The 12,777-nt window shown below is 38.9% G+C and overlaps 1 protein-coding gene across 1 annotated transcript in view; it reads left to right on the forward strand.

Annotated features, from left to right (window-relative positions):
* Nucleotides 1-12,777, forward strand: part of LOC308460123 (cilia- and flagella-associated protein 69-like) — a 55,866-nt gene that overhangs the window by 14,930 nt on the left and 28,159 nt on the right. The window contains exons 13-23 of the mRNA XM_080976110.1: nucleotides 263-427; nucleotides 1,112-1,224; nucleotides 1,794-1,912; nucleotides 2,956-3,037; nucleotides 5,305-5,497; nucleotides 8,538-8,675; nucleotides 9,045-9,121; nucleotides 9,422-9,619; nucleotides 9,943-10,029; nucleotides 10,537-10,641; nucleotides 11,851-12,024. Coding sequence (XP_080832236.1) covers nucleotides 263-427; nucleotides 1,112-1,224; nucleotides 1,794-1,912; nucleotides 2,956-3,037; nucleotides 5,305-5,497; nucleotides 8,538-8,675; nucleotides 9,045-9,121; nucleotides 9,422-9,619; nucleotides 9,943-10,029; nucleotides 10,537-10,641; nucleotides 11,851-12,024 — 1,451 coding nt within the window. The remainder of the gene's footprint in view (nucleotides 1-262; nucleotides 428-1,111; nucleotides 1,225-1,793; nucleotides 1,913-2,955; nucleotides 3,038-5,304; nucleotides 5,498-8,537; nucleotides 8,676-9,044; nucleotides 9,122-9,421; nucleotides 9,620-9,942; nucleotides 10,030-10,536; nucleotides 10,642-11,850; nucleotides 12,025-12,777) is intronic.

The raw sequence follows: 12,777 nt of genomic DNA on the forward strand, positions 1-12,777 counted from the left end.
TAGTACATTCCTTTCTCTCAGTACTGTATTTCTTTTCCCCGCACAATTAACACCAGGGCGCCATGATAATGCCTTTCAGTAAATCTATGATGATCAACCATGAAATGTCTTATGTTGCAGCCACTGGTTGGTTATGTATGTTATGATAACAAAGTACCATGTTAAAGTCTGCAATATTCTTCAAATCATATTTACAAGACCTTGCCATAGCCTAAACACACTGTATTGCAAAAGAAGATGTTTTGTTTTCGTTTGTTTGCAGATCCTTTCTTTGCTCAAGGTAACAGCTTCCATGGTACTGGCGGTCGTGGCACCAAGCTTGCACAGATGCGCTACACCTTGAAAGTACTGAATCCTGTTGTGTCCCTTTGTGATGATGCTGTGAATGTTGATCTTTGTGATCAGGGAGCAATTAATCAACTGTTAGGTGAGGTATATATTAAATAGTCTTGGCTACCTTTGCCTGAATTGATGAACTTCTCTAGCTTTCATTTCTACTCTCTTTTGAAACTTTACTTTTTAATCTCTAATAACCAATCTTCCTTACCCCCACCCTTTCTATACATTATGCAGAATTGCACTGCCCATAGGATTCACATATTGGCTCCATGTCCTGAATAGCAATGCAGATTCATAGCATGAAAATCCGAGCATGTTTTCTTGAGCAGACATTTCATCTGTGTTCTTTCTGTTTTCACTTTAAGAGCACAACCCTGCTGATTGAATTTACATGAAAGGAAAGATCAAATCAATATATTGGATTCAGTACACAGTAATACACTGGGATGCTAATTTAAAATATATATCAAGAACTATAGCTATCCAAAGAATTTGTGTGTGTAACAGGGCTTTTAACCTTTCCTTTCTAAATTATTTCCCTCATACACATTGTGGCAAATAATTTTTGAAATTCATGAAAAAATCAAAAGCAGTTTGTAATTCATTTTAGTAGTAGTGGGCTACTGTTTAGAAAACAACAACACACGAACAATACCATTACACACAAGCCCCTAACGGTACCTAAAGTAACTCTGCGTATTTTGGCCAAACTATGTGAAACATTTTTTCTGGAGGAGTAAATTTGATATTATACATTTATTTATTCTGCTAGGTATCTTAAAGAATACCACAAAGAATTATCCAGAAAGTGCCATTGTGGTAGAAATTCAGACTGATATTTTACTTCTCTTGTCAACTCTTTGTGAAAATAACCTTCATAGAAAGGTTAGTATTTTCTCATTGTTTTTAAAATCTTGGAATCTAATATCAGAATCTAATATTATCATGTATAAGCAAAAGAAGTTAAGTATTTATGGTTTCTGTCTATAGGTCATGTGCTCTTAGCTCCTACTTGTTTAAATCTTAAAATGTTAATTCTCACAAGTAGTTAACCTTCCCTAGCAGTTTGGAGTGGAAGGGACTTTGAAAACCAGTTGCTTGTATGATAACACTGGAAGACCCAAAGGCTTAGCCAACAGCATGGATACATCTTATTCCATTTGGCAATAATTAATCTTGCTGGAACCCTCTGTTCCCTAAGAGGGTAAAAAAAGTGATAAGCCTCTTCAGTCTTCCATTCCTCTGTAGTGTCAGGATGCTTGAGTGAGGATTCTAAACTGGTGGAAGTAGGCTGCTTTTCATATGATAACAGATGGCTTGCCTCTGGGTCTCTCCATCACAGAAAACTACAGAGAATGAATGTAATGGTTATAATAATTATTAAGTGTAGTGTAAATTATTATGAATGTGTACAGTTTTTCTAGATTAAAATGGCTTTGATATATATCAAACAGGAACTCTTTGGATGGGAAGGAGTTGATACACTTATTCCTTTTATGAAGATGGATTCAAAGAAATTCTATAGTGGATTGGGTCATAATCGTCTGCTTTTTACTGCTCTGGACTGCTTATGGTATGTTCAGCTATTTTTACTGTGACCTTCTGTAAAGAGGATTTTCAGCATCACAAATAAATGCACAGTGCCACAAGATTATGTCTCCTTTCTAACTGCACACTTTACATTCTCTGAATATCTTTGGTTTCTATGAGTTGAAGTGCTAATGAATTGGCAATGACTACTACATTTATAAGCATTTTGTTAATTTATTGGATTATTTTTGATTATCAGTCAAGAGTATACTGAAAATGTAAAAAATATATATTCAAGTAAGTTGTATATAAAGGAAGAAATATACTTGAAAATAAAACCGCATAGTACCCCATTGAGGCTGCCTTCAAAATGTAGCAGTAAATTTCTGTGTACTTTTTCATCCATTACATTTGGGGTTGAGGCCCAGTATTTGTACAGTGTGGCAACTGCTTTGGTCACCCTATATGATGACCTCTGTTGGGAGAGAGATGCATGAGTGTGACCCTGTTAATTCTGCCTAAGCTTTCAGCAGCTTTCGGTACCAACAACCATGGGACCACCTTTCCCCACATGAACTTATATGGACGCTGCATTCATCAACTGAGTCTTTCTGAGGGAGGTGTGGAAGGTGGCAACATGAGAATGGATCTTTTCAGTGGTGGCTGGGTGCTCTCCCCAGAGAGATACACATGGCACCATCATTACCCATTTTTAAGTGCCAGACAAAGATGTTTCTGTTCGCCCTAACATTTGGGTGTTAAATGGGGTTATAGGGTATGATTAAACTATGCCCAAGCCTGCATTTGGTGTTGATCTTTAATAGGGTGGGGTAGGAGTTGTCCTTTTTATATTACCACAATATGAACAATTTTGATCAAAGTTTTTTCATCTGTTTTGAAATTTGTATCATATATCCTTTTATAAATGAAAATCATTTGAGACATTCATTACATTCAAATTAATATAATAAAATAGAAGCATCCAAATTTGATATTTTCTCATTTTCAATGTGTTAGCGTAAATCCCATGTGTGTTCTGAGAGTAAGCAAAAGAGATTAAATGAACTGAAATTATTTTCATTTCAGGTGCTGTGTCATGGGCTGTACTATTTTAGAGGATTATTTTATTGAAAGAGAAGGCCTCTTCACTCTCCTGGATTTGCTTGTTGTGAGTACTATTTATTGGAAAACCACCTGTAGTAAAATATTAAATACACATTGTGTAATTGACTCTTGCTGAGGTGTCAGGTTTCAGCTATATGTCCATTGTTGTGCTCCCTCTCAGACTATACTTGATGTGCGTCTGTGATGCTCAAGCAACCACAATCTACACTGCTTTACTAAAGACTCGAAACACACAGACAATTTTTCCATGTGCCAAGTATGCCTCTTTGCTCTGAAAATGTGTTATTCCCACAACAGAGGTGGTGCCTTGCAGTCAGTAGTTACAGATGGAAAATGGGTGCAGTTTTATTTACAAAGAAGCAAAGCGTGAAGAAAGTCTTCACTGTACATGCACAGCAACTAGGAGGTACTGCCTCAGGAAACAGACCTTCTTAGGGAATTGTTGGCATCCGTCTGTCTTGGAAATGACGAATTGCACAACATTAGGGTCTGTTCATACTCTGCACCAAAATAATGCAAATTATGGAAACAGTAAATCTGCTCGAAGAAATACATGCTCTGAAGTGAAGTAAATCAGTAGAACTTCAGATACTCATATTTTGCACAAGCGTTTTCAATTTGCGTACTTTATTCTGAAACACTTACAGTATTTTTCGCCCTATAGGGCGCACCGGCCCATAGGACGCACCTAGTTTTCAGGGGTGGAAATCAAGGAAAAAATATGATTCCCCCCCCCCCCCCAGCTCTGGGAGCAGCGGACAGGCTGCACGCAGCCTGTGCGCTACTCCAAGACCTTCTTCCTGCTTTTGCGGGAGGTGGCGGAATTCCCCCACCTCCCGCAAAAGCCCACAGGAGCCGCGCACGACTCCTGCGGACTTTTCGACCAGGAGGGAGAAGGGACTGAAACGGCCAGTCAGTCCCTTCTCCCTCCTCGGGGAAAAGCCCCCAAGAGCGGCACGCTCTTTAAAGGGGCTGTGTGGCTCCTGCGGGCTTTTCTACGAGGTGGGGGAATTCCCCCACCTCGTAGAAAAGCCAGCAGAAGCCGCGCAGCCCCTTTAAAGAGCACGCGGCTTTTGCCTGCTTTTGCGGGGGGTGGGGGAATTCCCCCATCTCCCGCAAAAGCCCACAGGAGGGAGAAGGGATGGACTCGGCCAGTCAGTCCCTTCTCCCTCCTTGGGGAAAAGCCCCCAAGAGCGTTGCACTCTTTAAAGGCTGCGCGGCTCCTGCGGGCTTTTCTATGAGGTGGGGGAATTCCCCCACCGCCAGCCTCAAAGAGCAGACTCTTCTGGCTTCAGCGAAAGCAACGCAAAGCCTCCGGAGCGCAGGCGTCCTAGGCTTCACGTTGCTATCGCTGAAGCCAAGGAGCCTGCATTCGCCCCATAGGATGCACACACATTTCCCCTTCATTTTTGGAGGGCAAAAAATGTGTCATATAGGGCGAAAAATACAGTACTTAGGTTTGGAAAACATGGTTTTTTGGGGAAAGGAGTGTGTTGGAATTAGGTAAAAGAGATACAAATCAAGGGTACTGTCATCTGTAAAGTATGTACAATGTAGTAGGCACTGTACTTAGATAAAAAAGAAGGACCTGCCTACAGGCTCACACTCTAAAATGCAGGAATACACAGGTGGAACGTGGAGGCCTTAAAGTAGAACAAGTATGAACACAATGTGGAGTACAAATGCAGAGTGTTTGAACAGACCTTTTGTAGTGATTGCATTTTCAAACATATTTCTAAAATGAGAAAAGCAGAAACTTGCATTTCACTTATTTAAACTGGGGACAAAAATTTTCAGGATTTAAAATTCTGCACCTGATAATCAGATTCCATTCAAAATATCACATCCCCAGAACTGGAGAAGACAAAGAGCCTAATAATTTCATACAACTTTTAACAAGTATTCCTCAGACATTTTTCTGTCCATCCTAATACATTGTACACTTCAGCAAAGTCTGCCCTCTAAAATATTTGCTTCATGCATCTACAGGTTTTATAATGGAAAAATAGGTAGTTAGTGTTAACAACTGAGCCCCAGTTCAAAGCTCTGTGGATCTCCTGTACATATGTAACTAAGAGATGCCTGATTCCTTTCACAACCCAGCTTTGCATGAATTCCTATTCATTCAAAGTATTCACTGACATTGAGGTGTGTGGGAGAAATCCATCTGTACATTTGAATGCCTGTGTATTCATTGGGCCACTAGATCAGGGTTTTAATGCTCAAAGTTTTTTATATATATAATAATTGTGAAGGCAAATTTTTTAGGGATTAGATTTGAAATTCTGTCCTTGTTTTTCTTCTGCAAAGTTAAATCAAAAGAATGTTTGCAATCTAATACTTGGGATATTAGTTGAATTTTGTGACAACCCTAAAACTGCTTCTCATATCAATACCTGGCGAGGAAAAAAAGACCAAACAGCAGCCAATTTATTAATAAAGTTATGGAGAGAAGAAGAGATTCAGATGGGAGTGAAACATGACGAAGTTGGGAGAATTGTTGGTAAGTATTAGATTGCCGAGTATTTTATATCATAATAGTTGTAAATTTAAGAGAATTACTGAAGTTTTAAGAAGAGCTGAATTTTTCTAAGCGTGATTATATACAGGAACATGGAGAGCGGGATAAGGGGAGTGCAGCTGTGCCAAACTCAGAGCTGGCAGGGTTTGCAGACTCTGAGCTTTCATTAGAAAAAATAAATAAACCTCTAGTCTTTGTGGAACAAAAACTACGAAGCAAAATGGGCAGGCACTAATTTCCACAGTTACTTGTGGAATTAGTGGCCACAGAACACGCCGCCCAGTAGCTGGCAGCCCAGGGGCACCAAGCAGCACCGCAATTTTTGCGCACACACCCAGCCTGCATCCCCAGCAGGGGCCAGTTTTGCCAACCCCTAGGTACGTCTCTGTGTTTGAGTCTTTCTTGGTGTATGTGTCACTCCATTATTTTTTCTAGATTGGGACAATGAAGAAAGTGTTTTTTTCATTATGATGAAGGGGCTTTCTGGTTCATTCTGAAGTTGGGCTTCTTTTTGTTTTTACTTTTCCTGGTAGAGAAGGGGGTTGTTGCCCAGAGAAAATGATTTTGGAATTCAGGACTTAGCATAGCTATGATAAGACAGAAGCATGTTTACTCAGAAGAAAAAAAAGCAGCAAAGAAATGAGTTAATTTGTATCTTATGTAGAATTTAATGCAAAAAAACCACCCATTGTTTAAAAAATTTGCAAATGCAAATATAAATAAAATTGGTACATCTGCATTACAAGGGGAAGGGGTATTGCTGTTGAGAAAGCATGGGTAACATCAGTCCTGCAAATATCGCTATGCTAATACTGCTGAGTGGTGGTGTGAGACACAATAGTGCATGGCAACCCTGCAGTGTAGTCCAGTGTTGTTATCCAGTCAGGAGGGGGGGGCATTACAACATTGCAGTGTAGCAGCAACATAGAGGTATGGGTGATTAATTGCTTTCTCCTCCCTTTTGTGGTTGGGTGCTACTTCTAGTATAAACACTTAAACGGGTATACTTATGTCAAGATGCACATCCTATTTTCTCAAAAGGACAGGTGTTTGGCCTGTGCTAATTGCTGTAGATATTATGAGGTTGAAATAAATAAATACAGTGGTCACACAGTAGGAGAAACAGAGCCCCAGTTCAGTCATGACTCGAAATACTTTATTCTGTTACTAGTTTTACCACTAGATGGCATTTGTCCCTTCAGCTGCAAAGAGCATCTATTATTAGTTTGATTGATTGATTGAGGTAGCTTTGCTTGGTAAATCTGTTTCACTCAATACCACTCTTTATGCATCTTATTTAAAAACTAAATTCATTGTTCCTAAACATAATCAGTTTCTTAGAAAATAACATTTGGTATAAGTAAAAGTGAAACAATGTAATAAAGTCAGTACAGAGTATAGTAAACATTGTTTCCTAACCAATGTTTTGTTCTCATTCTGCAACCAAATTAATGATGCTAGATTTGAAGCCCAGTATTCATCTCAGAAAGCCCTCAATATAATTCATAAATTAAAACAAACACCATTGCCAAGTTTTGACTCATAGAAATATACATAAACACCCTCGTCATAATAGGGATGGAGTAGTCTGAAAACCAGTTATTACAAACAATTGTTGCTTTTGGGCTGATGTGGAGAGTTGTAAGAATTTCTTCAATAAATTTTGTATTTTTAAAAATTCTTGGCTCAGTCAAGTCAAGCAGACCAGGAGGTAATAATGCTGAGGAATAGAGGCTCTTATATATGAAATATTTTGTTGTTTGTCTGTGGTATTTATATATCACTTAAGCGTTCACATTTCTAAACAGCATACATAAAAATAAACCATACAGAGGATAAAATAATAAAAATTCACCATAAAACTGAACATAAACTCAAACAATAGCCTAAAATGTATATTGGCATAAGAAAGACATTGTCATGCACCTGAAGTTTGATATTGTTGTACGCTACCCCTGTATCTGAGCTGTGAGAGACTCCAGGGGTTTCCAGCACTTACCCAGGGTTTGGTTTCCTTGGAATGAAGGTCAGTGGAGACTGTTATATATATACTCATTTAAAAAAATTGAATGTCTCTATACATTTTAATAGATAATACCTAAATGACATATAACAGAGTACCGTATTTTTTCATGTTTAACATGCCCCCATGTATAAGACTCCCCCTATTAAGAATTAAGAAAATAGGGGGAGATTGCCAGGAGTTGTTGAGCTTCTTTTGTGGGGGGGATTGCAAAAAATCACTCACCTGCCGCACCGACGATGGCAATCACGCACGCCAACAGCAGCTGCCAATTGGGCAGCAACAGCCAATCAACAACAGCCCTTGCCATCAGCCACCAATCAACAACAGCCCTTGCCACAGCCACCAATCACCTGCCCAAGTGCCACAGAAAATCTGCTCACGGCAGCAACCAATCCCCCATCCCACCTCTGCACTATCCGTGTATAAGACGACCCTGTTGGGCAGTCGCCGGGAGGCTGGACATGCCTCCAGGCAAACAACATATACATGCCAGCCTGTCTCTCCCTTCTGCGTGCCGCTTGGGAGATCCATCAATCTTCTTCCCCTACGTGATTCATGTCTTGGGACGTGAGCACACATTGACTTAGCAGAGTCAACAACAGCAGAGCTAGGCTCGAGGTGTGAGTACTTAGCTACTTTATTATATAAAAATCAGGAGAAAGGAAAAACATGGCTCCTCTCTCTCTCTTTTTCCTTGGAGAGAAGGGAAAACAAAAATACAACGGAACGGAACAGTGTAAAAATAACTTCTGCTCCCATGACTTCCAACAGAGTTGGAATGTAAATACAGACATGTGATGAAGCAATCCCACATATCTGCAGTGTGGGGGAATGAAATGTCAACAGACACCCACCCCCCCATTTTTCACATTATTTCATAAGAAAAAATCTCGTCTTATACACGGAAAAATACGGTACACTCTTTCAGTGAAAGTATTATAATTACTGAATATCTGATGATGAGTGGAATCTAAAACTGAAAATTTCCCTCTGCAGATACAAAGAAGCCATTGGCTGGCAAGTTCCAAAGAAAGCAAGAAGTTACTCCAATGCCTGCCAGTTGTCCCACTATTGCTGTTATGGATGTTGCTGAAAACATGCGAGCAAAGATTTATTGTGTAATATGTAAATTAGGTAAAGGCCATGAACCTATTTCCTGCATTTTACATATACTTTAATTTTTAAGAAGGTGGATATAAAACAGTAAAATAATTTATGTTATTTAACCAAAGACAGCGTGCATAAACAGAAGAATGAATAATCAGAGTTACACACAAGTTTGGCAAGTTCATCTGCGTCTGCAACTGCAGAACGAGGAAAAGAAAAATCCTGTATCTCCTTGTCAACCAGCTATTATGGCTATCTAAGCCAGGAGCTTCCAATATTCTTGGCAGGATCACATAGTTTTGCTAATGTGTCCACTTTGAAATTGCCTTGTGACAGTGTAAATCTCAATACAGAAATAAGATTTCTCTAAAAGTAATTATTAATGCTTTACTTTAGGCTTTGAAAATTTGCCTGGCCTCTCTGCCAAGGATTTTGTTACACTTGCTATCATACGTAGATATCTTGACTTCAAGGTAAGCATTGTTTAATATGTGATTTGTTATTTATGGTTTTGTTTGTTAGAGCTAGTATAATTAAGAATCTGAAGCACTACATATTTACTCCTTTGCAGCCACAATGCAAGACACATTGTTAGAATTTAAAATGCCAGACTTTTGCCTGTGATTACACTTGGCTTCCTTTTTAAACTTAATGAATAAAAATAGATACTTGAACAGAGAGTCAAAAGTGGCTCTTTCTGGGTCTTTGCCCGAAAAGAGTTAGCTGTCCTTGGTATTGATAACTTTCTAAAAGTGCCACTTTTGTTAATAAAGGTAGGTGAAATCTGGAGTGAGATATATGCAGAACTTAAAAAAGAAAACATCAAACCCGTAACTCCTGACCATGAAGCACTGCAGGTTATTACGGAAGCATTTGAAAACGTTGGAAAGATGGTTATCTCTCTCCAGACTGAAATGCTGGAAAGCCAACAATACCAGGAACTTCGAGAAGAAGAAAAAAGTTATGCCAAGGTAAGCAAAGAAGCAGCATGTGAGAGGGAACCATTTTTTAAAAGAAATAAACTCCCTTTCTTATAACACATACTTATAAGAAGCGCTTTTTCTTTAAAAACTAAGAAGTTATTGTCTCTCCTACAGAGTCTATACTCGGAATACCATCTCCACTTTGGGGGAGGGGGCTAATTGCAAACAAACTGTAGGGTGTAGTGATATTGGTGCCTACAGTGCAACCAGAGCTCTGCTCTGAACTACTTTCATAACAGAACTGTGCCACTAAAGACACTTTTGAAGAATAAGAGGTTTTAATTTCCTCCTTAATCTCTTTCACGCTCTAGATTCAATCCCTCCATAAGCAAAAGGAAATGGTCAGTAAGTCCTGGGAAAGTTTCTTGGCCCGGACATCAAATTATGAGACTTTAAAGGTAAGGATATTGTGAATACTGCCATTGGGATGATTTTAGCTCCAATTAATATTTATTTTAAGCTATTAAATAGATATTTATTGTGGATCCTCTTTTCTATTTTGTATAATTTATATTTTCATGATAAATAGATTAGACTTGAAAATTAAGAATAGGAAGGCTTGTACAAGCAGGAGATGTGCCAAACTGATGTCTTAAATATGTTCAAAGTAATTCCTTCAGTTTCTCTTTGGACAGTGTGAGGTTGTTCAGTCACTTGTAAGGAAGGGGCATTTATGTACAATGTACGGTACTTGTTTGTATACTTAGTTAATTGCTAGTTCTTCATATTACTTTTACTCAGGGTGGATTGCATCACCATACTTGGAAAGATACACAGTCTGAAACACCTCTATTTGTATAGTAAGCCTATTAATGTGTTAATGCTAAAAATTCAAAAGACAGTAAAAAGAGATATTTGACTTTGCCATGTCATTTATCCCTCACCCCTTTTTGAATTTTTTATAGAAAGCGAAAAGGATTCAGGAAAAATCCATAGAAAATTCTAGAACAAAGGTAAAACCTTACAATGCAACATTCCATCCAACTGACATTAAAGGCCTAAATACAACTGTAAGTGGATCCTTACAAATCTTAAATATGAATTTCAAAAAATATAAAATGTTACACAAGTATTATCTAAGGTTGAAAATTCTAAGAATGCATAATGTTTGTTTGTTTTCTTTACAGCAGAGCAAGTATTCCACTATATTTGATATGAGTCGGGGTGGGGAAGTAGGCTGTATGCAAGATCCTTCTAACCCCTGGATCCAGAAAGTGTTAAAAATATAAGCCAGGCTATCTTCCTGTGTTGAGGTGACAGCCTGAGTGATGGGCCTTTAAGGAAAACAAAAGAAAGGGGTTCTGTGTGAGACAGCAAATGGGTGGGTGGGGACCCTCCCTCAATTCATAGATAGTTATAAGGTCAAAACCTGAATTTAGAGTTGAATTGCACTGATGTGACCTAGAAGTAAAGCAGCAATCTGGAAAGGGGGTCAGAGAAATGTTTGAGAGCAACGTTCAATTTCTGTTGACTCCAAGGCTGTGTGGCTATGGGGGAAGCAAGGCGCTTTGGTGGTGTTGATGCTGTGAACCCCTCCATCGTAGGCTCAGGTTGTATATATGTGTAAGTAAACCGTTTTTCATAAAGACACCACAGTCTCTGCTGTGCGTCATTCCCAAAGGAGAAACAAACCCTGGGTAAGCAACTGGAACCCCTGAAATCTCACACCGCTCGGAGATTGGGAGTGGCGTGCAATAATATTCATCCTTCATATTGAAACACTTTTTCAAACAAAACATCAGTTCACCACCATAGTTAATCTATGGCTCTATCATTCTGATGGAGATGTAAGTGTAAGCTCTGTGGTATAAAGCAGCCTCTTCAATAATTTATGTGTTAGAGGAAAGAGCATCTAAAATATTTTTATTTGTTAGAGATCAGCAGTAATAAGGGGTTAAGGAAGAAGTATGACAGAAAGCATAGATAGCAGAAATAAGATTTGAATTTATGATCAATCTCCTTCAAACACACACACACACACACACTTCAAACCTAAGGCATGAGCTTCTGGTGTATGTTTCAGAATGCATTCTTGAAAAATCATAAAAGCATGAATGAGAAAAGTCAATTACAAGTCAACTAATAGTTTTTACATTTCCTTTCAAAATATGCTTTAAAAGAAGAGAATTTCAGAATGTCTCCTTTCCAAGGAATTGTTGTAAAACAGAACTCTTGTTTCATTTTGTCAGAATACTGAGCAGTGTGTTTTGTTTTTCCAGGTTGCATCTGGTCGCTTAGTAACTGTTGAAAGTACACCTGCTGAATTGACTGGAGGGCCACTAGCTGATACAGATCTTGCAGCCAAAAAGCTCTCCATTCGTGGTGGAGCCTTAAAGAGGATCAAAACAGTTAAAGTTGTGGATCCATTCAAGAAAGATTCAGTATCTGTAAAATAAACCTTGTCTAGAGCTGTTCTAGGCAGCTCCCTGTTTTTTGTTGTTGTTAATTTATATACAAATTTTAATCACATATTTGTATCACACTGGTTAAGTGCACAGTTATTTTTAGATATATATTGCTTTAGAAATAATGTGGAGATCATGATGCTAACAAATAAATTCAGTATGTTACAAATATAGATTACCGGTATGTCTAATCATTGCCGAGTTGATTTAATTTGCTTTTTGCTGTCCTTTTGCACTAACAAAATGCATATAGCCATGTGTGTTATCATGACGTTTACACACACAAGGATTTGAAGCACAAGGGGAAGAGAACAGCCACTCAGGATATAAAGTGAATGTGGCATTAGCAATCACTGTCATAATCCAGTAATTGCATCAAAATGAGGTGAATAGGGGAAGCGGGGACCCTTTCAAAAATCACAGGCAGATGAAGCCTGTGACCATGGGACTCGGCGGGCACCTTTAGCGCCCCCCCAACCCGCAAAAGAACCCACTAAAGGGCTCCGGAGCGAAGAGGGGGAAGTGGCGCGGTGCTGAGAGTCAACTGTTTCTTCCGTGGAGCGAAGCCGCACAGCCGTTGCCAGAGAGCGCTGCCTTTTTCCTGGGACAATTTGGCTTCTAAAATAATCACCCGTGAGTACTTAAATTTCGGACAATTGGACTTTAAATAAGGACTTGCGAGCAGAAAGGAAAATTGGACTTAAAAGTTTACCTCAATTTGGCACTGAAACGGGAAGGTCT

This window comes from Podarcis pityusensis, assembly GCF_964106645.2.
Source record: "Podarcis pityusensis genome assembly, chromosome: 12".
Taxonomy (NCBI): domain Eukaryota; kingdom Metazoa; phylum Chordata; class Lepidosauria; order Squamata; family Lacertidae; genus Podarcis; species Podarcis pityusensis.